The following is a 25,415-nucleotide window of genomic DNA, read 5'->3' as shown; positions in this document are numbered from 1 at the left end:
GATTATCAATCTTTTTGTTTTGGAGGTCCAGGCGTATTCTCTAAATATTTTATATGAGACTCTTGTCCAGAATGGTATTGCTAAATGTTTGTTTCCAGTTGGTAGGCTTTCTTTTCACTCTGTTGGAAAAAGATTTTTATGAGCACAGAGATTTAATCTTTAGGAAGTCCCATTCATCAATTTCATCTTCTCCAGATTGTGCATTTCTGGTTGTATTTGGTGGTCTTTTTAAACCATAGGTTAAGCCTTCTAAGCTTGGTCGCAGTTTGTCTCTTAGAAACTTTATGGTTTTGGCTATACTCCCATATTTCTGATTCACCTTGGCTTCAAGTGGTTCACCACCTTGTTCTTTCTCTCCTGTCTCTATAGAGCCAGTAGATGGCACCAGAGGGGCAACATTGTCTATCTCTTCCTCCTCTCACACAACTGCTTTGCTGGTTTAAGGTTGGAAAAACTTTTCGCCTTACTTTTTCTTTTTGTACATGAAGTGGATAACTGATCCAAGAAGTCAGACTACATGAAGTCCACAGCATAAAGTTTAGAGAAAGATTGCATTGTTGTTGTTAGGTGCAGTCCAATACAACTCAAAACGACCCTATGAATAATAGATAGGAAGACTCTTAAATCCCTTGGCAACCTCACAATCTCTGATACACTGACCCCTTTGGTTGATGGTCTTCCTCTCTTTCACCATCCCTCCACCTTTGTAAGCAATGAATAACCTCTCATAGCAACATGCGCAATGTATGTGTGCAACAATGTGTGGATGAAAATCCAACTTTTCTGAAAATTTTTGTTAATCACAATAAAATAAAGAAAAAATATGAATATACTCTGTATTTAAAAAACAAAACAAATCACAAAATATGTGAGATGAAGCTCTGCTAACCTTGCCTTCAAGGAGCACTCTGATTGCAACTTCTCCAAGGCCTATCTGTTCATTTGATAGTCCATGTTGTTGTTGTTGTTGTTATGTGCCATTGAGTTGCTATGACACATAGCGACCCTTGGAAGCATGCGCTGTCCTGATCATGTCTCATTGACTAATATACCTACCTGTGTTGTCCCAGTTACTGTATCAATCCATCTCATCCGGGGTCTTTCGCTTCTGTGTTGTCCTTCTATCCTTCCAAGCATGATGTGCTTCCAAGACCTTCCAAGAACTGAGGACTGGTCCCTCCTGGACATGTGCCCAAATTATGTGAGATAGAGCTTCAAAATCCCAGCCTCCAAGGAGAAACTTGGCTTCACCCTATCCAAGATAGACCTATTTGTTTTCTTGGAAGTCCATGTTATGTTCAAGACTCTTCTTCAGCACCACAACTCAAAGGCATCAATTCTTCTGCCATCTTTAGTCATTGTCCAGATCTCTCATGCATAGGAAGTAATTGTGAAGACCCTGGCCTGGATCAGGCACTTCTTAGTCTCTAGACTGATATAATTGCTTCTTAGTACTCTGGAGAGGTCCCTGACAACATATTTTTCCAATGCAATGAATCTTTTGATTTCCTGACTTCTGGTGTCATGAGATATACTATTTTCTTCTCCAGCATCACAGTTCAGAAGCATTAATTTTAATTTTATCATCCTTATTCATTGTCCAGCTCTCAGCAACTAGGTTTCATTGGCTATGACTCATAGTGACACTATGGACAACAGATCTGTATCCAATCTTATTCTGTGCCATATTCATTATTTCTGATACACTTGACCCCTTTGCTGCAGTATCTGTAAATGCATCTGGTGGAGGTCTTTCTTTCTTTTGCCTAACCTCTCCCTTTCCCTGAATGATATCCCTTTCCAAGAAATGGCTTCTCCTTGCAGTATCTTCAAAGTGTATGAGATAACATTTCTCCATCTTTGCCTTGTGAAGGTTTGTATTTGAATCCACTAGCTTCTCCATAAGAGAAAGATAGACAATCTCTTCCCATTCTAACATTGCCTCTGAAAACCCTCTGGAGTGTCAACTGTGGATCAGTTCTGTCTGATGGCACATAACAACAAACACCTGGTAACATCTTGTTATTGTTGTTAGGTGCCATTGAGTTGAGAATGACTCATATTGACCCTCTAAACACCAAATAGGATTCCCACCCTATGCTGCCCATGCTCATCATTTCTGATGTACTTGGACCCCTTGCTGTAGTCACTGGGTCAATACACCTCATTGAAGTTCTTCCTCTCTTTTGCTTATTCTCTACCTCTCTAAGAATGATGTCCCTCTCCAAAGAATATTCTCTGCTAACAACATATCCAAAATATGTGAGATGAAGCTTTATCATCTTTGTCTTCAAGGAGCACTCTGGTTGTACTTTTTCTAAGACTTAGCTGTGCTTTTAGCCGTCCATAGAATATTGAGTACACTTCTCTAAAACCACAGCTCAAAGGCATCAATTCTTCTTCTGTCATCCCTATTAATTGCACTGCTCTCAGATACATATCAGGTTATTGAGAAGATCATGACCTGAGTCACGCACAACTTAGTCTTCTAACTGACATCACTGTTACTCAGTAATTTGGAAAGATTCCTGTTTGTAGATGTTCTGAATACAGTACAGGTCTCCTGATCTCCTGACTGCTGATATCAAGGGTATTGATTGTGGATCCAAGTATGGTTAAATCAATGACAAGTTAAAACTTTTCTCTATCATGTTTTGCCTTCAGGTCCAGTGGTGAGAATTTTTGTTTTCTTCATGTTGAGATATAATCCATATTGAAGGCTATAGTCTCTGATCTTCAGCAGCAAGAGTTTCAAGTCCTCCTCATCTTCAGCAAACAAGATTATGCCATTGCATAACACAGGTTGTTGATGACTCTTCCACTGAGTCTGATGTCACAATCTACTGCTCAAATGATTTACTCAGCATACAAGTTAAATAGGTATTAAGATAATGTACAAGCTTAATGCATGCCTTTCTTATTTTTAAACTATGTAGTGTTTGTTCCCTTGTTCTGGTTGCACAGCCACCTCTTGGTATAAGTACAGGTTTCACATTAGCACTATTAAGTATTCTGGGATTTACATCCTTCTCCGTGTTAGCCATAATTTATGATCTTCAAAGTCAAATGTCTTTCTTAGTAAATAAAGGACAAATAGACATTCTTGTCACCCATCAACTGCTCTAAAGAAGAAAGATTGGCTCTCCTTCTTTGTGATTTACAGTGTCTGAAAATTGGCTGGAGGGTCAGCTATATACTGATGATAAACAATAGCATTTTAATAGATGGAGAATTGAAACTCAATGATTTAATTTTACTTGGATCTACAATCAACACCCATGGAAGCAATGATCAAGATATCAAAAGATTTTTGCACTCGGAAAATATGCTTTCACACATCAACAATTATTTGTAGGAAGATTAAAGATAGAGTGCAAGAGTATTTAGTACTACCAGAACCATAATAGGATAACTGGGAGTTTCCCTAGGGTTCTTCTTGTTAGGTGCTGTCAAGTAGAGTGTTACTAATAGCACCCTATGAACAAGACACCTGAACCTTGTCATATCTTGTGCCGTCCTCATCATCTCTGACACACTCTAAGTCAATTGCTGCAGTCAACTTCACTCTCAGGGACCTCTCCAAAATATTTAAAAGCAATGATGTCAGTTTGAAGACTAAGTTGTGCCTGATTCAGGCCCTGGTCTTCTCAATCACCTGCAATGCAGCAGAAAGTTGGAAAATGAATAAAGATGACAGAAGAAGAATTGATGCCTTTGAGCTCTGGTGTTGTAGAACAGTACTAAAATATCCCATGGATGGCCAAAAGAACAAAGAGATATGACTTGAAGAAAGTGCAGCCAGAATGTTCCTTGGATGCAAAGATGGCAAAACTTTGTCTCAGGTGTTTTGGGCATGTTGCTAACAGAGCCTTTGAAAGAACATTATCTCTAGCATAGGCCTATAATAACTTTCTTCTCATTAGAGATAAAGTCAAGGAAATGAAATCAAGGAAGGGGACTCTTAGAACCACCAAGAAAGAATTGCCAACAGTGCTGGTTTTTTGGACTTAGGCTCTGTATAATACATTTCTTTGCTACCAGGGAAGACAATGACACATGGAGGTCCCCAGGGAACTTGGACCTACAAGTGATAAAGGAAAAAAGGAATTTCCTTTACCATCAACAGAGAGATAGTGAGCAGGAACTTTTCCAACTAGAATATCCTCAGTATATTTCCCTTTACTTTTTACTCCAAGTAGTCTTTTTGCTTAAAACAAAATAGATACTGGTCTATTTCCATTCACAGGTGAGGGAATGATTTAGGTTCTCATTCCCCTGCCAGCTCCCAGGAGGAGGTGGAGCCCTGCAGAGAGATCAGCCTACCACCCTTGGACTGGAAAATGCCCACGACTGAACACTGTCTCCTGCTGCCATATTGGTCTATTTCTTTTCATAGGTTAGGGTCCTCAGGCCTATGACTCTCAGGCCAAAATAAATGGAAATCATCAATAACCAAAATCCTGTCAAGATGTTACCTGCAACTAGTACAAGAATGAACTCAAGGACCAGACACTGAACTGTCCCATAGAATAGAGAAGAGAGGTACTTTGGCCTTGAACACTGTTGTCTAGCTATATCACGTGGGATTTCTGAACATCAAGTGGAAGAGTTCTGGTAGAGCAGAGGTCTCTGGAGGGCAACAGTCATCCTACATTGGGAAAACAGGAGGGGAACACCAATATACATGACCTTCACTTAACAATATCATATCTTGGGACATTATATAGTTACAACAACCTAACATCTACTATGAAAGAGAAAAAAAATTATTAATTCTAGAGACTAGCAAGAAACTAACCAATGATTAGGTATAAAAAAACTTGTAGCAAAGATTTCAATTCTTATTGACATCTCATTTAAAAGGCAGGTCTCTTGTGACAGGATTGTGTTTGACATTTCCCATGTTGTTGGTAGATGCCATCAAACCAAGCACAGCTCATAGCGAGAAAATTTATGAACAAAATATCCGAATTCTGCTCTGTCTTGCGCCATCCTCACACTTCCTAATACAAAATAGCCCATTGAAGCAGTCATCATGTCAATCCACATGGTTGAGGGTCTTCCTCTTCCTTGCTGACCCTCCACCCTTCCCAATATTATGTCCCCCTGCAAGTAATAGCACCTCCTAGCAACATGTTCAAAGTATGTGAAGCGAAGCCTAATCATTCTTTCCTCCAAAACACACTCCACCAAGACATATCTGTTTGTTCTGTTGGCCATCCATGGGATGTTCAATGCTATTCTCCAAACACCACAGCTCAATGGTGTCAATTCTTTTACTGTCATCCAGGTCTCAGGTCAGCATGTCTTTTATTTTAGGTGGAAACGAAATGAAATAGATGTTATCAAGATCAATCTTGGTAGTTCATATATCTGCAGCAGTACAATAAGCAATTTGTTTGCCACTTTCATTCATTCTAATGTTCAGTAAAAAATGGCAAGTTTTCTTACAACATCAAATTTATTTGATAGCAAGAAATTTAAAACATCGTTTGTAAGTGAAAATAAATATGTTGTTGTTAAATGCTGTCGAATCGTAGGCGATTCATAGCGACTCTATGAATGAAAGACCTGAACACTTGTATCACTTTCATCGTTTCTCCAGGTTCATTGTGTTTCCAGAGGCAAGCTATTTCGGAAGTGGATGCCACTCCTGCTTCCAAGCTTGTTTTAATCAGTGAGCTCCACCAAACACTGTCCACCATGGCTGACCATTATCGTATTTGACAGACACATCAGTTTCACAGTGTTAAGCATCACAGCAACCATGAGTTACCTCTGTACAGCAAATCAACAGACCCGTGCTATAGCCCTTGAAGAATGTTAGACCAAAAATAGTTAAAACCAGCCTTGAGTGTCACGGATTAAAGTCACCCACCTTTGGCTTGGTAGCATCACTTTCTGTCTACTAGGCCAACTGAGCTCTCTCTTTGTTGTTGCTGTTATAGCACTGGTCTGTCCAATTTTTGTACAGATATAACTTGTGATGCTGAACACTGTGACATTAATGTGTTAAATTCAATAATGGTCACCCATGGTGGAAAGTGTTTGGTGAAGTTCCCTGATTAAAACAAGCTTGGAAGCAGGAGTGGTGTACACTTCTGAAATAGCTTGCCTCCAGAAACCTTATGAACCTGGAGAGAAGATGAGAGACACCCAAACGTTGAGGTCGCTATGAGTTGCCTACGACTCGACGGCACCTAACAAAAATAATATTAACGTGGAGAGAGAGAGATCAGCTGGCCCAGTGGACAGAAGGTGATGCTGATTCTACCAAGTCGAAGGTGGGTGACTTTAATCTGCGCTCCTCGGGCCTGTCTTTCATTGTTTTTGTTCAGACATTCTTCTACGTCATATAGCCCTGGTGTACAAGTTGCTGTACAACGGTAACTTGTGGTTGCTGTGAGGCTGAACACTATGACACTGATGTGTCAAATGCGTTAATGGCTGGTTACCCAATGCAGACAGAGAGTGGGGTGGAGCTCCCTGATTAAAACAAGCTTGGAAGGAGATGTTGCATCCACTTCCGTAATAGCTTGCCTCTGGAAACCCTATGAACCTGGAGAGAGGATGAGAGACACCCAAGCATTGAGGACTCTCCTTCATAGGGTCGCTATGCGACTCGACGGCACTTAACAACAACCTACGACCCGAAAGCACTTAACAACAAGACAATAAATACAGCTATTTTAAATTAGAACATTGCATTTCTATGAAATGTAAAGATGAAATACAGTAGTTCTGCTGGCAAAGGCTTACCTTTCTCTGCCATTGAAGCATGCTACATTGTGGTAATAGTGGTATAATTAAGGTCATTTTAAATTGCTCTTAAGCTATAATCATTAACTTAATTAATTAATATAGATGGAAATTTTGTCGTCGAAGCAATTCCAGCAATCCTGCTGTGCTGAGGGTAATTCTGATTTTATGTGTTACCATTTAGATATTAAAACTGAGGAATTAAACATTTTTTTCTTTTGTTATTGTTAGGTGTCATCAAGTTGAGTATGACTCACAGCCATTCTGTGAACAACAGGTCTATCTGAACCCCGCTCTACCCTGTCCCATCCTCATTACGTCTGACACATTTGAGCCCATTGTGTCAATCCATCTGGTTGAGGGTCTGCCTCTCTTTTGCCAACCCTCCACCTTTCCAAACATGATGTCCTTCTCTAAGAATGACCTCTTTATATCTTAAGCTATTTGCAACCCATTAATAAAAATACAGCATCAATTTTCTGTCTAGATGTTATTGTAAATGATGGGTTTTTTAAACAAAAATGAACTATGTTTTAAAATATTTTTGAAGAGTGCTTAATTGATCGTATTGATTGAGGAGAGTGATTTTATTCTTGAAACATTTTTAAAGTCTGATTTAATAGATAACAGTATGATACTTGTATTTCTACTCTCTAGTTGTATCTGTGGCAATACATTGTTAGGTGCTGTTGGGTATGACTCATAGCAACCATATGAACAAAAGAACCCGAACTCTATCCTGTGCTATCCTCACACTTAGTGACACACAAGCATCTATTGCAGCAGTCACTGTGTCAATTCACCTTGTTGAGATTCTTCCTCTCCTTCACTGACCCTCTACCCTTCCCTTCCTTCTCCAAGGAATAGTCTTTCTTAGCAACATGCCCGAAGTATGTGAGGCAAAGCCTCATCATTGTCTCCCAAGAGCACTCATATATGATCTACTCATATCATATATGTAGCTTTTTGATAATTCACTATATACTCTTGAGAGAAAGAGAATGAAAAACAAAAGCAAAAATCTAGGTATTATTATATTGTTGTTGTTATTTATAATGAACTTTTTTTTCTTTTTTGGCCTATTGAAAAGATTTTAGGGAAAAACAAAAGCAAAAATCTAGGTATTATTATATTGTTGTTGTTATTTATAATGAACTTTCTTTTTCTTTTTTTGCCTATTGAAAAGATTTTAGAGACCCCTTAGGATTTTATAATCATCTTTACCAAATTTCTCTTAAAATGTCTCTCTTATTCCAACTCTCTCTCTCTCTCTCTCTCTCACACACACACACACACACACACACACACTTTAAATCTCTTCCACATTTATATACTATAGAGCTTTCCACAGGGAGTTGTGCTCCTCATCTAAAAGCTGAACCTCTCTGGCAGCTTGAATTCACCAGTGGCCCCCATGGAAAAAGATGGAAACCCAGAGGAGGGTCTGCTCTGAGATTGTTTCAGTGACAATCAGTTTGAGTATTGAATCACATGTTGAAAATGTCAACGTGACTGCGATCAAAAGTTATTTTTAATCATTAAACATATGAAATAAATTAATACCTACCCTTATAACTCTGAATGAAAATCTATTTGATATTAGGAAAAAAGAGTATCACTCTGTCCCCTCCATTTCACCCCTTTTTTCCTGGTGATGTTTCCTACTCTCAAATAGCAAAATGAAATGTCAACCACCCCAATCATTGGTGCTCTGAGTATAAGCTCATTGAGGACAGGCAACTTGATTTTTAATCCTTTGTTGTTAAAGTATTATTTAGATGATCAAGAGTACTTTGCTCATTAAAAAGTAAGTTTGTGTTCCTTATGAGATAGATTGGGTGGTTGTGAGAAAATCAGAACTTATATTCACAAGATGACACCCTCCCTTGGCCATAATGCTCCTTTTTCCAAAGTCCTGAATAAAAATTTTTCATTTAAGTACCTTGGGCAAGTGTAATTTAAGAAAGAGTCAAATATTATTTTATCCCCCCCAAAAAGAAAAAGAGTAAGTTTTCAAAATGCTTTTTAATATGTTATTTTTCAGGTAAAAGATGGTATACTATTACAACTCAAGGAAACTTTTCCATTTCATTATTTTTTTCCTCCTAAAAATTTATACTTTTTAGGTAGAATATATTTTCCAAGATTCAAATAAATTTTCATGTAAAAGAATTATTGCTTTCTTCTGATATTCTTCAGTGTGTTTCACTCGATTATGCTATCAGATGGTCTTTGAAAAAGATTCATGTACATCACTACATCTTGGTGAAGGCTTAGCTGAAAACATAAGCAGCTCACTAAATCCCTGGAAGAAAAGAAAGTATATTTTAAATGCAGATAAAATCACATTTAATTTTTACATTTTGGCTTGAGATTATAGTTCCTCTTCTCTCCATCTCTATAGGAGCAGCAGGACCAATATCAAGTCATTCTTTTATTATCTCGAAAGATACTTGGCTCTAGATATACCCAAAGATAGTATGATTATCTTTGCTTTTTTGTGCAAGCAGAACCTATCTTCGGCAATATTTCATCAAACTTCATTGAGGATACTGGTACAAAGTTCTAATTAGCTAATATTGTAGTAACTTCAATCTATTACCAGTTCCTTATTGTAGTGTCACATTGAGAAGAATCTGAGGCTTGTTCAGGATCAGTCAATGGAACAGAATATCTTAACTGTTTCACTACATCTGCTTGGGTTTGTGCTTTGGTTACTTGAAACACTGCTATGGGAAGAGAAGAACAATTTGTTTTCAAATATTTCTTGCCTGACCCAATGTGTAAAGCAGTGATGCTAGTAGTTAAATGTCTTTCCCCCCCTTTTCAAGGTTAATAATATAAACAATGCTAGTGGCCTATCTTCAAAGCCAGTTGTTACAGTGTGACTCATAGTGACCCTATGAAAAACAGATCTAAACCCTTTCCTATCCTATGCCATCTTGATCATCTCTGACACTCTTGAGTCCATTGCTACAGTGTCAATCCATCTTGCTAAGGTCTTCATCTCTTCTGTTTACCCTCCTCCTTTCCAAGTATGATGTCTCTCTCCAAGGATTAGCCTCTGCTAGTAATATTCCCAAAGTATGTGAGATGGAGCTTTGCTACCTTTGCCTTCAAGGAGCATTCTGGCTGCACTTTCTCCAAGATATATCTCTTTGTTCTTTTGGACGTCATGAGATATTCAGTACTCTTCTCCAACTCAGTACTCTTCTCCACAACTCAAAGATATTAATTCTTTTTCTGTCTTCCTTATTCATTATCCAGTCCTTAGATTCATAGTAAGTGATCAAAACGACCATGGTTCGACTCAGATGCCCCTTAGCTAAGCTTGAAAATGACATAATTTTTCCACAACAGTTTGGAGAAGTCCCTGACAGCAGACTTGCCCAGTGCAATATGTCTCTTGATCTATTGACTGCTGGTACAAAGGGTTATTGTGGATCCAAGATACAATGAAATTCTTGATGTCAGTTTTTTCCCCAATCTATTATGATGTTGTGGATTTTTGTTTTCTTGATCTTGAGATACAATACATACAGAAGGCTGTAGTTTTTTTATCTTCTGCAGCAAGCATTTCAAGTCCTTCTCATTTTCAGCATGCAAGATTGTATCAAATGTATAATGCAGGTTGTTGATGAGTCTTCCTCTAATCCTAATCTTACATTCTTCTTTGTAGAGTCCAGATTTTTGAATGATTTACTCAGTGTACAGACTGAATAGATAAGGAGAAAGGATACAACCCTGACACACATCTTTCCTCATCTAGGGCTCAATTAAAATATTCCCTTTTGTTGCAATCAACTGTAAATTGTTAGAAGGGCTTCTTCATTTTCTTCAAGCCCATATTTGTTAAGAAGCTGCACTGCCAAACTGAAGACTTGCAGTTTGAATTCACCAGCAGCTCTGTGGGAGAAAGATGGACAGCCTCCTCCTTTGTGATTTATTGCCTCTGAAAACCTGCTATGGGTCAGTCCCTACTCAACACATAACAACAATAATATGTTTGCTAAGGTAAAATGAAATAGTCTCCATTCCTACTCTGCAGATCATTTTCCTTTTCTCTCCTTAGAGAACTTACCATCTGGTGATTCTGTGGTGGTTTCCTCAGTGGTGTACATGCTTCTTTGGAGGCTGGCAGGTGTGGTACCTCCAAACACATCATCTGTGCCAGTAGGGGTTGGGAGGTGATCTTCTGGGGTTCTTTGTATGGCAGGATTTACTCCTGTTTGTCCTGCAGGAAGGGTTCCCTCTTGCAACTCTGGAGTAGCCCCTGCCTGACTGGTGGGCAGGATGGCTCCTGGGTACAGGGGCTGGATGAGGAGGCCTGCAAAGATTTGTGGAGCTACAGGCTACAATGAGGAGTGAAAAAGAAGCACAAAGTCAGAAGGCGTAGAGTTAAGACTAACCAAGCCAACTTTATTTTCTTTTTTGAGGGCAACACATTTAAGCAGGAAGAGAAAGACTAAAGGGATAAAGTCAGAGAAAATAAGATTTGACATTCCTCAGATGGAATGTTTCCCTCTCCTGAGCCCCCGCCCCCCACTGGTTTCATTATTGGAAATCCTTCCTGTGATCTTCTTCTGAAAAAGGAAGTAAAAATGAAGCCAGTCATAGGAAAAGGAATGATGAATAATTTGCTTTCATTAGCATTTCTAGAAATAAATTCTATTTATTTCTAGAATTTCTAAGCCTCCAAATTAATGTAATTATGGAGATAAAGGCTGTTCTTATTTAAACCATAGCTTCTCTTTTGCCTGTAAGGATTAATTTAAGCCATGAAACTCAAGCTCAATTAGCTTTGACTCAAAACGGATTATATATGAGCTTCCCACAGGTTTTACAAGTCTTTCAATCAGGAGAAGATTGCCCATCTTTCCCCTGCATAGCAGCTGGTGGATTTGAACTGCCTGACTTTGGGTTGTTAGCACAATTCCTTACGCAGTAGGCTACCAGAACTCACTAAAGTAATGAAAGGGATAAAAATGAATAGAAAAACAAGTAAATAGATTAATCTATTATATCCCTAATTGCTATATTCCTCAAAGTCCTTTTTAAAATATTTTGACAGTGAGTCAGAAATTTATTATTTTTTGGCAATTTTGCTACCTGAGTGCTCCTTAAGGTTATTTCCAATATCCTCTCTAAGGGGCCATCAGTCATTTGTACACTGATAACGAATGCTTTTACTGCTTACACTTTTTTTTTTTGAGAAAAAATATTATGAATAGTTGCTCCAAAATAAAATAACTTGACAGTGCTTGGATGTAGAAAGGATACAGGTTGGAAGTAATTCTCTGGGACTAATGTTGTTGTTGCTGTTATGTGAACTGTGAACAGTGGCTCTGAACCTTGCCCTATCCTGAGCCAGCCTCTGACAGATTTTACCCCATTGCCATAGCCATTTGTCAATCCATCTCATCCAGAGTCTTCTTCTTCTGCACTGATCTTCCACCCTTCTAAGTTTGAAATCTTTCTCCCAGGACTTTCTTTTCCTACCATGTCCAAATTATGTGAGACGGAGTTTCAAAATCCTTGCCTTCAAGAAGGAAGCTGATTTCATCAGGACAGACCTGTTTTTCTCCTGGCAGTCCATGGTATGTCCAACACTCTTCTCCAGCATGAAAACTCAAAAGCATTAGTTCTTCTGAAATCAGTCATAGTCATAGTCTCAGATGTATAAAAAGCAATTGAGAAGACCATGGTCTGGATCAGGCGTACCCTAATTTATAGACTGACCTTGTTGTTCTTTAGCATTCTGGGCAGATTCCTGATAAATTTCCCCAAAACTTGTCTTTTGATTTCCTTACTGCTGGTGCCGAGGGTGTTGATTGTGGATCCAAGCAAGATGAAATAGTTAACAACTTCAATCATTCCTCCCTCTCTCATGATGCTGTCTATCAGCCAGGTGGTGAGGATTTTTATTTTCTTGATATTAAGATGCAATCCATATTAAGGGTTGCATGCAGTCCTTGATCTTTTGCAGCCAATGCTTCAAATCCTCCTCAGTTTCTGTGAGCAAGTTTGAGTCATCTGCAGAATGCAGGTTGTTGATGTCTTATCCTCCAGTCCTGATGCCACATTCTTTTTCATAAAATACAGTTTCTCCAATGATCTATTTAGCATTTAGATTGAAAACATATGGAGAAAGAATGTATCTCCGGTGAGCTCCTTAATTTTGTACCATACAGAGTTCCTTTGTTCTGTTTGGATAACAGCTTCTTGGTCTATGTATAAGTTTCACAAGAGTATAATCAAGTGTTCTGAGATTCCCAATCTTCTGTTAGTTAGCCACAATTTGTAGCAATCCACATGGCCTTTGCATAGTTGGTAAAAGACAAATATCTATCCTGGTACTCTCTGCTTTCAGTCAAAATCCATCCGACATCAGAAATGATGCCATGGCCTAGTGCCTTGGCCTCTCCTTAACCCAACTTGTATTCCTGGCAGTTCTCTGTCAGTTCTAGGTGTTTTTGGATAATCATCAGCAATATCTTGCTTGCCTGTGATATTAGTGATAGTGTTTAATAGTTCCACTTCCTGTTGGATCATCTCTTTTTTTTTTTGAATGGGAATAAATCTGTATCTCTTCCTATCAGTTGGGCAAGTAGCTGTTCTATAGATTTCTTAGCACAATCTGGTGAGTACGTCCAGAGTTGTGTGTGTTTGTTGAAATAAATCAATTGGTATTTCATCAATTCTTGGGGCCTTATTTTTTGTGATTCCTTCAGAGCAGCCTGAACTGATTATTATCATTGGTTCTTGATCATATGCTGCTTCCTGAATTGGTTCTGCGTCTGCCAATTCTTTTCGGTACAATGCTTCTGTGTAATTCTTCCATCTTCTTTTGATGCTTCCTGGATCATTCAAGATTTTGCCCATAGCATCTTTAAATACTGCAACTCAAGGCTTGAATTTATTCTTCAGTTCCTTCAGATTGAGAAATGCTGAGTGAGTTTTGCCCTTTTGATTTACTGACTCTAGCTCTTTGTACATTTTATTATAATACTTTGTTTTGTCTTCACAAGCTACATTTTGAAATCTTTTATCTCTTTTGACTTATTTTTTTCCCCTCTTTGTTTTGACTTCCTGGCATTCTAGAGTAATAGTCACATCTCTTATGACATTTATTTTGGTATTTTCTTCTTCCTCTATCTTTGTGGTGACCTTTTGCTTTCTTTATGGATGATATCCTGGATATCCTCCCGCAGCTTATCTGATCTTTGTTCATCAGTATTCTGTGAGTCCAACCTATTCTGAGATGTCTTTTAAACTCCCATGGGTTAGACTCAAGGTCATATTTTGGTTCTTGCATATTTATGAAATTTTTTTTAGCTTCAACTTGAATTTGCACATTAGTAGTTGATTGTCTGTTCCATAACCTGTTCCTAACCTGGTTTTCACAGCTGATGTTGAGCTTCTTCAACTATTCTTTCTGTAGATTGAATCTGATGCATGTGTAGTCACTCAGGTGAGGTTGATGTGAAGAATCACCATTTGTGTTTTTTTATAAAAGCTACTTTGGGTATGTTTCCATGAGGGACCAGTCCTTACAGAAGGACACCACCATGCTTGGAAGGGTGGAGGGACAGCACAGGAGAGGAAGACCCCCGAGGAGATGAACTGACTCAGTGACTGAAGTAATGGGGTTAGGTGTGTCGGAAATAATAATTAGCCAGAGACAGAGGAGGATTCAGAGCTATTGTGCATTGAATCACTATGAGTCACAAGTGACTCGATCGATGGCACATGACAATAGCAATAATATTTATAATGAATAAATAATTGATTATAAATTTTATCAGTCTACTGCCAGCTTCATTTTGTCACTAAGCCCATATTTTCTGAACTACTTGTCCTTCTTCCTTGTTTCCAACTCTTGCATTGAAGTTGGCAAGCTGCACCTATAGGCAAACCAGGAGCCGAGCCAGCAGGCCAGGAGCATTCACATGGGACTAATATTATTGACTTTTCATATAGTAAAAGTTTTGTCATTGTTGTTAGGAATGTTTATTCCACTTCAATTCATAGAGACCCCAAGATCACAACAGACTTAAAACTTGTCAGAACCTACACTATCTTTATAATCTCCTCTGCTTCAGTCTATTGTTCTGTCACTGTGTCATACCATCTTTTTTAAAAAAATTTTTCTTGGTTTTTTTATTTTTATTTTTTTCATCTTTGGTTTTTTTTTATGATGAGAAAAATTTGTATTTAGAATTAGCCAGCTGGACTCAGTTCCAATTTTGTTGGCAACATCCAAAGCATCATAGTCAGGAGTAAATCGAGCATAGACCTTCTTTCTTCTCTCCATCAGGCCTAATCAAAGTGTTGACCTTAGTCACATCAATGTCATAGAGCCTCTTTACAGCTTATTTAATTTGGTGTTTGTTGGCCTTGACACCCACAGTGAACACAAGTGTGTTGTTATCGTCTATCATCTTCATGACTGATTCAGTGATCAGGGGAAACTTGATGATAGCATATTGGTCAAGCTTGTTTCTTCTGGGTGCCCTCTTCTGGGGCACATAGGCTGCCTGTGGATTCTCAATGTCTTAGGCCTCCAGAAGGTGGGTGATGTGCAGATCTTTTTTTTTGTGGCTGTAGATGCTCTTCAGGACTGCCTTCTTGGCCTTAATGCCTTTGCTTTGGCTTCAGCTTTGGGAAGGGCAGGGGCTTCCTTCTCTTTTGGTGCTATCTTCATAGAAAGGCATGTCGTTCTATCTTGTAGAAGTTCTTCCTCTCCTCTGGCCCTCCACCTTTCTAGACATGTTGTCCTTTCCCAGGATCTTGCCTTTCCTGACAACCTGCCCAAAGTAGGCCTCAATGGCTTAGATGAAATACTTGCCTCCCAAAGTATGGGCTTAGGGTTTGAATCTCTAAAAGTGTTGAAGATTCATAAGTAAGTAACAAATCAGATTTCTTGGATGTTGTCTTTAAATTTTAGTTTGCTTAAGAACAATTTGACGAATTTGTTAAAAGGCAGATTCTCAGGTTCTATTGCTAGAGATTCTGAGAAGCAGAATTGGCTCACTGGTCTCCCTTTTAAACTAGTACCTAAAGGGCTAGTTATTTGGTGGTCTAAGAAGTTGGTAAAAACTAAAAAAAAAAAAAAAGAAGTTGGTAAAAACTGTGTTAAGTCTAAGGAGTATTGAAACCAGATTTTGCCTTATGCTGGATAAAAGATAGAAGTAAAATGCAAAATTTTTCAAATAAACAACAACTAGCGTTTTGAAAGAAAAAAAGATGGGCAATGACAATTATTAAAAAGGAAAAGAACATACTATAAATTAATGGTGTGCATTTCACATAGTAAAGGTGTTGTTTCTTATACTTGAGGTGTTGTGTGTGTTTGTGTTGAGTTACATCGCATGAAAATTTTACTGTGAATTGTAGTAAAATTAGTTTGAAAATCACTAGTATAGTGAGTAGAAAATTATTTTATATTTGAATATATTCTGTTGTTTCAGGAATTAAATTGCTTAAGCATGCTGAGTCACATAATTATTTTATCTGTAAAGCAAAATAAAATCCCCTCTGCTATGTAGTTAGGGACCTCTCCAAATAATTGAAGAATAATAATGTTAGTTGAGGACTAAGATGCATCTGACTCAGACCATGGCCTTTCCAATTACTTGCTATAAATCTGAGAGCTGGACAATGAATAAGGATGTCAGAAAAAGAATTGATGCTGTGAGCTGTGGTGTTGGAGAAGAGCACTAAACATACCATGGACAGCCAAGAGAACAAACAGATATGTCTTGGAGAGGGTACAATCACAGTACTCTTTGGAAGCAAGAATGATGAGACTTCACCTCACATACTTTGGGCATGTTGATAGGAGGGACTATTTCTTGGAGAAAGAAATGATACTGGGAAGTGTGGAGGGTTGGCTAAGGAGAGGAAGACCCTTAACGAGATGGTCTGACACAGTGACTGCTGCAATGGGCTCTTGTGAGTCAGGATGGGACAAAATAGTACAAGTTTCAGATCTTTTGTTCATAGGGTCAGTATGAGATGTACTTGACTTCACAGCACCTAACAATAACAACAACAATAATATAGTTTGGTGTAGGTTAAAGATATTACACGTAAAATATCTACTGACATTCTATTATAGATGAAAGGGGCTTAATAAACTGTATGTGTTCATGTAAAATATTAATTTCATTACTCAATTATTAGTTATAAACAAGATACTAAAAGTCTCTTAATAACAAAAGATGGTTTAAAACCTGTATTCCAGATAGTTTCTCAATATTTCAGTTCTAGTATCATATTTAGATATCATGTTAATTTACATAATTTTCTCTGAATATTGATAATACAAAGAAATAAAATAAGCTTTATTTAGCTTTAGCTCTTCAGTTATTTGTGCGTGTAAGATTAGTTAGATGAATTACTACCAGAGATTATAAGAAGGGTATATTTTCTCTTAAAAAAAATCCCTCACGGCAAAATGTATCTTTTCTATAAGAAGTATCAATATTAATATCTGTATTTACATATACACTAGTAGTTTATAGTCCTGAATTTTAACCAACATAAAATTGAAAAATTATATGCGCTGATGTCCCAGTATCTATTAGGAATGTATGTAAAAAGAGTTAAATTAATGAAAAAGCAACCCTAAAAGGAGAATGAAACACCAAAAAAAGAGAAAAAGATAATGCTATACTAATGTAATCCTTCTTCTTTTTGTTGTTGTGTGCCACTGAGTCAGAACCAACCCATAGCTGACCTCTAGTGGCTTTTCAGAGGCAATATATCACAATATATCACTGCCCATCATTCTCCAGCACAGCAGCTAGTGGATTCTAGCCTACTTGCCCTAGGAATTGCAACACAGCTTCTTACCAGCTGGCCACCAGAGCTCCCTTTAAAGCTAGGACATATATAAAGGTCTAGTCTGTTGCAATATGCAAAGCATTTAGGGTTTGTGGTCAAGAGAGACAAAGTGAAGACTGAAAGCAGAATTATGGTAGAAATGAAAATGATTTGAAATGTTAGCATTTTTTTTTACCAATTCTTCCGAACTTAGGATAACACCCTAGAAGAAAGAGAATAGATATAAATTATTAGAGAGATTTTAACACATTGTAGGTAAGATATATATCATTTAACTTTGAGAGTTAAAATACTTTTATGGTTTTCTAGAAAAGAAAAAGATCTTGCATTAAACATAACATCTTAAGCTTCCTTTGTGATCTGGGTCACAAAATTCAAGTCATCATGATATTTAATTGATATAACTTATTATCAAAGGGATATGAGGTGATATACTTACTAAGCATAGTATATTTTATGAATATTAAGCAATATAAACATATTACAGGAAGCATGAAGAACACAGAAAATAATAAAAAGGAAAAAAATAAAGCTAATCCCATCATTTTTAGCTTTTTTTAAAACCCCACCATAGTGATTTTAATTTGTGACCCTTAGGCCTAGTTTTGTTTTTGGTCAAACATTCTTCTAAGTGGTATAGCACTAGTCTGTTCATTTGCTGTACAGAGGTAACTCAGGGTTGATGTGATGTTAAACACTGTGACACTGATATGTCAAATGGTCACCCATGGTGGACAGTGTTTTGTGGTGGAGCTTCCCAACTAAAACAAACTTGGAAGCAGGAGTGGGATCCATTTCTGAAATAGTTTGTCTCTGGAAACTAAGAATTTGGAGAAACTGTAAAAGTTATACAAGTGTTCAGGTCTTTTGTTCATAAGGGTCACTATGAATCGTGTATGACTCGACGACACTTAACAACAACAACAATCCCATCATAACGTGTTTGATGTATTTTCTAACAGATGTTTGCCACTTTTTTTGGGTACGTAACAGATGTAAGTGTGTGTGTGTGTATATATACACACACACACACTTTTATTATATATACACAAACTTTTTTATTGAATATATAAATACACACACACTTTTATTTTATATATACGTATACATATATGTATGCACATAAAGTTTTGTGGGGTCTTTTTGGCTCTTTTTTAACACTAAAACTTGATACTGTGATTTGAAGGGGCTCTAGTGGCCTAGTGAGTAAAGACATGCACTGTCAACTCAAATGCAGGCAGTTAAAATCTTCCAGCCGGTCTGCAGAAGAAAAATGGAAAACATTCTCCTCTGCAATTTACTGCCCCTGGAAAACCACCGAAGGGTCAGCCAAGAATTAGATCTGACTCTCCTGTGCATAACAATAGAAATGGTGTGATTTGAATAAAAGTTTACAGAAGAAATTGATTCCTTTGTTCTTTAAGATTACATAGCAATCATCTTACCATGTTATAGACAACTTTTAATACATATAATTTTGAGTGGTTATATGTTATTTACTCTTGTGTTGCAGTTTACTTAGCTCATTTTCTTTTGTTGTAAATTTAAATTTAACCCAATATTTTTCTCCACCATTAATATTTTTAATGAATATTTAAATATGAACATTTTCTATCTTTCTGTATTTTTAGAAGAGTATGTTCCTAGAGTAGAATTACATGTTGATGTGAATCTTTTATTAGTATTATTCTATTTTCAGATAGTGTAAAAGACGTATCACAGCAATACATCTGTGGGAAAGTTTGCTATCAGGGACATCTCCAAAGATCAGAGCAATGGTGTCAGCTTAAGAATAAGCTGTGCCTGATTCAAGGCATGGTCTTTTTACTCATTACCTATGCATCTGAGAGCTGGACAATGAATGAGGATGACAGAAGGAGGATTGATGATTTTGAGCCATGGTATTAGAGAAGAGTTCTGAGTGTTCCATGGACTGCCAAAAGAACAAACACATGTGTTTGGAGAAAGTGCAGCCAGAGTGCTCTTTGAAGACAAGAATGGTGAACTTCATCTCACGTACTTTGGGTATTTTGTTAGAAGAGGCTATTTCATGCTTGGAAAGTTGGAGAGTCAACGAAAGAGATTAAGAGCCTCAACTATTTGAATTTACACAGTGACTGTGGCAAAGGGATTAAATATCAGAAATTATAAGGATGGTACAGGAAAAGATAGGGTTCAGATTTATTGTTGTCTGTTATATTGCTGTTGTTGTTAAGTTCTATCAAGTCACAGATGACTCATAGTAGCCCTATAAATGAAAGACCTGAACACTAATATAACTTTTATCATTTCTACAGTTTCATAGGATTTCCGGAGGAAAGCTATTTTGGAAGTGGATGCCACTCCTCCTTCCAAACATGTTTTAAACAGGGAATTACACCAAACACTGTCCACCATGGGTGACCATTATCACATTTGACACATTAGTGTCACCGTGTTTAGCATCATAGCAACCACGAGTTACCTCCGTACAGCAAATGGATAGACCAGTGCTATACCATTTAGAAGAATGATTGACCAAAACCAATTAAAACCAGACCCAATAGTTAGAACTACATTTAGCATGAGGTTATTATTGTTAGGTGCTGTTGAGTAGTCTACAACTCATAGCCACTCTATGAACAGAAACAGAACTGAACCCTGTCTTATTCTGTGGTATCCTTATTATTTCTGACTCATTTAAGCCCATTGCTCCAGTCACCCATTCAAGCCATATGACTCACCCTACACCTTTCTAAGCTTGCTGTCATTCTTCAAGGAATAGTCTCTCTTACCAACATACCCAAAGTATGTGAAATGAAGCTTCACCATCTTTGCCTCTAAGGAACATTATGGCTGCATTTCCTCCCCCACTCCAAAACATAATTATTTGTTCTTTTGTGTCTGTAGGATAGGTTCTTCTGTCATTCTTATTCATTGTTCAGCTTTCAGATACATTATTGTTGTTGTTGATTGCCGTCAAGTCAAGCATGACTCATAGCGACCCTATAAACAAAAGGCCTGAAGCCTTTCTATAAGTATCATCATTGATCAAAATTCATAGAGTTTCCAGAGGCATGTTGTTTAGGAAGTGGTTGCCACTAAAAGACCATGGCATGAATCAGGTGCACCTTAAATTATGAACCAATAGCGTTGCTTTGCATTCAGTACTTTTGGAGTGTTCCCCGACAGTGGATTGGCCCAAAGTAATATGTCCCCTGATCTTTTGACTGCTGGTCCCAATGGTGTTGATTGTGGATCAAATTAAGATGAAATAGCTGACAATTAAAATACTTTCTGCATCTATTATCACACTGCCTATTAGCCCTGTTATGAGGATTTTTATTTTCTTGATGTTGATGTGCAATCTGTATGGAAGGCTTTATTCTCTGACCTTCTGCAGCAAGTGTTTCAAGTCTTCCTAACTTTCAGTAAGCAAGGTTGAATCAATTTTATGATGCAAGTTGTTTATGAGTCTTCCTCCAATTCTGATCCCACATTGTTCTTCATAGAGTTCAACTTCTTGAATTATTTGCTATGTGTAGACTGAATATTATGGAGAAAGGCTATAACTCTGACATACATATTTCCCGATTTTCCAACCAGATCTTGAAGCCAGCATTCCAGATGCATCCAGTTGTTGTTGTTGTTAGGTGCTGTCAACTTGAGTAAGATCCATAGCAACCCTATGATCAACCAATCTAAACTCTTCCCTATTCTGTGCCATCTTCACACTTCCTGACATAGTAGAGCCCATTGCAACAGTCACTATGCCAACCCACCTGGTCAAAGGTCTTTCTTTTCTTCACTGACCCTCTACCTTTCTGAGCATCATGTCCCTTTTCAAGGAATAGCCCCTACTAGCAAGAATACTCAAAGTATGTGAGGTAAAATTTCATTTTTGCTTCCAAAAAGCAGTCTAACTGCGCCCTCTATAAGACATATTAGATTGTTCTTTTGGTAGTCCATGGAATGTTCTGAACTCTTCCTCCAACACCAGATCTCAAGGATATCTATTCTTCGATCATATGTATTCATTGTTCAGCTCTCAGATGCATAGCAAGTGATCATAAGGACTGTGGCCTGAATCAAACACACCCTAGTTCCCAAATTGACATTATTGTTTATCAATAATTTGGAGAGGTCCGAAGAGCCAAGGAGGGTCTTGGTTTGGAGCCTCTTGTTTGAAGAAGTTGGATTCTGGAAGGTAGGTATTTTAATTAACAATCAAGTGTAAGCTGCTTGGTCATTTTTACATAATTAGCAATCAATTATAAGTTGTTTTGATTTAATTAAGAATCAGTTGTGGCCTGGAAGCCTCTTCTTTAAACCAATTAGGACCCAGTCATGGGCCTTTGTGATTAAAAGTTGGTGTGAAGACTAATTTGTTATTAGAGTTAGAAACTAAATTGTCAGTTTGTTATGTTTGGGGAGAACATTGTTCTAATTGATACAGCATTTGTTTGTCAGTTTGCAGTATTGAGATAACTTGTAGTTTGCTATGGTACTGAAAGCCATGCCACTGGTGTGTCAAATACCACAAAGGTTACCCATGATGGATAAGTTTTAGTAGAGCTCCTAGATTAAGACAAACTAGGAAGTAGGATTGGCTATCCACTTCTTAAATAACAGGTCTCTGAAAACCATATGCACAGTAGAGGAACACATGTAATATTAGTGGTACTACTTCCAGGCAAGACTTGAAGTCAGTTGAAATGTGAAAAAATTAAAGATAAACATTGTTTAATAATTGGAAAATGGAATGTACATAGTTTGGATGTTAGAAAACTAGAAATTTTGAATGGGTGCATGCAGTGGACCTCCGCAAATGTTAATCTTATGATTACAGTGTTCATACAAAGAAAACTACATTGGAACTGTTTCAGATACTTGGTAAATTTAGACAAAATAAATACTCAATTTTAAGATGATTTAAAGGTAACATCAAACCAATACAAGCATCTTACCTGGGCTCCAAGTTGTGCTACAATAATAGGTAACATCTGAAATAAAGAGAAAAGTTCAATAAAAAATATGTTCAAAGATAAGCTCTGGCATGTAAACATATATTAAATAGTGTAAATATTGAGGTTGTTTCTGTATCGTCTTTAATGACAGTTAACAGACTTACAGAATTGAATGAGAACTAGAGCTCACCCAATATTTAAAATAAAGAAAATTAAAACCAAAGATATTTAAAAACTTGTTATAGAGTACATATTTAGGAGATGGAAATTAGTAACTTGTTGTTATGAACTATAGAGTTGGAACTGATCCATAGCTGACCCTCTGGTGGTTTTTCAGAGGCAGTTAATCGCCTGGAAAGAGATTGCCCATCGTTCTCCTGTGGAGGGGCTGGCGGCCTTGAACCATGTGCCTTCAAGATTGCAGTGCAGATTATTGCCATTAGGCCACTAGTCCTCCAGAGCTTAATTTTGACCCTAAATTATGTCCAAACCAAAATAATGATAATAAATCATACATTTCTTCTATGTGACCTCTCAGAAGAGACATAAAAATATTTAGTGGATATTTGAAACATATGTTTGTTTAAACATAAATATTCAGTCCAGTAATGGTTGTCTGGGAGCTCTGGTGGTCTAGTGGCAAGATGCTGCGCCACAGTCTTGAAGAAACACGTTTTGAGGCCACCAGCTGCCCTGCAGGAGAAGGATGGGCAATCTCCTCCTATGCTATTTACTGTCTCTGAAAACCTGCAGGATGGTCAGCTATGGGTCAGCTCCGACTCTACGGTACCTGATAACAAGGATGGCTGTCTTGTTATTTTGCTCTTAAAAAAAAACTGAGAAGGGGTGGGCAGGAAGGAAAGCACAACAGTGAATTAATGGAAATAAAAAAACCCAACACCCATACAAACAAACTTCCACTGTTAAAGGATAAGTAAGAACAATGTGCTAATTAGAAGCTTGCATATGTATTACCAAAACCCCAAAAGATGATAAAATATTCTAAACTCTCATTGTGATAATGAATGCACAGCCTTAAATTACTAAAAAATTACATTGTATATTCTTATTGAATGAAAAAAAAAAAGAAAATCCACTAGAAGGTCATTTATGAATCAGTTTCAACTTGATGGCAATGAGTTTGGATGATTTGGGGGTTTTGCCTGTTAGATCATGGCTCTTCTTCAAATGACACGAAAATTCATTTATCTTGTATGCTTGAAAGTGATCTTCTTATTATTCGCTAATTGTTAAATCAAATTTACACAGACAGCAATGTACATTTGTTTGGAAAGTACAGGTGTCATCTAGCTCAATAATCTGTGTTATGCAGATGACATAACCCTGCATGCTGAAACTGAGGAAGACTTGAAGTGCTTGCTGCAGAGGATCAAGGACGGCAGCCTTCAATAGGGATTGAGGCTCAATATCAAGAAGACAAATATTCTCACTACTGGACCTATTGGCAGCATCAGGATGGATGGTGAAGAAATTGAGATTGTAAACAATTTTAGTCTGCTTGGCTCCACAGTCAACACTCTTGACACCAGCAGCCAAGAAATTAAAAGATGTATTGCGATGGGAGAGTCTGCTGTTAGGGACCTCTCCAAAGTACTCAAGAGCAATGGTGTCAAGGTGCATCTGATACAGGCCATGGTCTTTGCAATAACTTGTTATGCATCAGAGAGTTGGGCAATGACTAAGGAGAATAGAAGGAGAATTTATGCCTTTGAGTTATCGTGCTGGAGAAGAGTATTAAATGTACTATGGACTGCTTGGAAAACAAACAGATTCATCCTGGAGAGGGTTAAACTGGGTGGCTCCTTGGAGGCACGGATTCTGAGGCTTCGTCTAACATACTTTGGACATTATAAGGAGGGACCGGTCCTTGGAGAGGGACATCATGCTTGGGAGGGTGGAGGGACAGCGCAGGAGGGGAAGACCCTCTACGAGGTGAATTGATTCAGTGACTGGGGTAATCAGAATGGGTGTATCAGAGATAGTGAGATTGGCACAGGACAGAGCAGGGTTTGGACAGAGCAGGATATATGGCTGTTGTACATAGTAGGGTGGCTATGAGTCACAAGTGACTCGATGGTACATAACAACAACAACAACAACAATGTTCAACAGAATAAAACTCAATTATTGCTATGTTTGGTGGCCTTTGTTGTAACCACTGTTGTTGTTATGTGTGGCTTGTGTTGCTGTGATTCTTGGAGCGATGCCGCTGGTATTTCGAATACTAGCATAACTTCTTACCTTATGGATATGACACAACTTGCTTGCAGAATAATAATAAGAATTGAAGTGCTTACAAAGTAGTTCAAAGACTATAACTTATATTCTATAAAGTTTAAATAGTAACATCAAGAAAACAAAAATCTGCACAACTAGACCAATCAGCAAATTACGATAAAGAAAAGATTAGAATTGTCAATGATTTAATTTTACTTGGGTCCACAATCAATACCTATAATAGCAGCAGTCAAGAAATCAAAATATGGATATACGAGGAGCTTGGTTATTGGACAGGCTGGGTCTACGCTTGCTCCATGGGCAGGTGCTTTTTTATCAGGACAAGCTGTGATCCATGGTAGGGAATTTTTGGCTGAGATCCACTATTTGCAATGGATTTCAAGTAATAAAGACGTTTTGAAGGAGCCTCAAAAGGATTTAAAGTTTCCTTCAGAAGAAGAGTATTGGAAATTACAACTATTTTTTAACAAATGTTATCAAGGCATAAGGTGAACATCTTAAATTAAGACAAGTAGTTGCCACTGCTACAGTCTATTTTAAGAGATCCTATGCCAGGTAGTCTCTGAAAAGTATAGATTTTGTATTAATGGCTTCAACATGCAT

General features: G+C 37.6%; 1 protein-coding gene across 1 annotated transcript in view; it reads right to left on the bottom strand.

Moving 5' to 3' along the window:
• Positions 1-9,357: 9,357 nt before the first annotated feature.
• AMTN (amelotin) overlaps positions 9,358-25,415 on the bottom strand; it is a 30,574-nt gene continuing 14,516 nt past the window's right edge. The window contains exons 5-8 of the mRNA XM_006896843.1: positions 22,554-22,589; positions 17,783-17,809; positions 10,841-11,111; positions 9,358-9,488 (exon numbers count right to left, since the gene is read on the bottom strand). Coding sequence (XP_006896905.1) covers positions 9,358-9,488; positions 10,841-11,111; positions 17,783-17,809; positions 22,554-22,589 — 465 coding nt within the window. The remainder of the gene's footprint in view (positions 9,489-10,840; positions 11,112-17,782; positions 17,810-22,553; positions 22,590-25,415) is intronic.

This window comes from Elephantulus edwardii, unplaced genomic scaffold (assembly GCF_000299155.1).
Source record: "Elephantulus edwardii isolate Elephantulus edwardi_28Jun2011 unplaced genomic scaffold, EleEdw1.0 scaffold00192, whole genome shotgun sequence".
NCBI lineage: Eukaryota > Metazoa > Chordata > Mammalia > Macroscelidea > Macroscelididae > Elephantulus > Elephantulus edwardii.
Note: the sequence above shows the minus strand (reverse complement) of the source record. Positions and strands in the feature narration are given on the sequence as shown.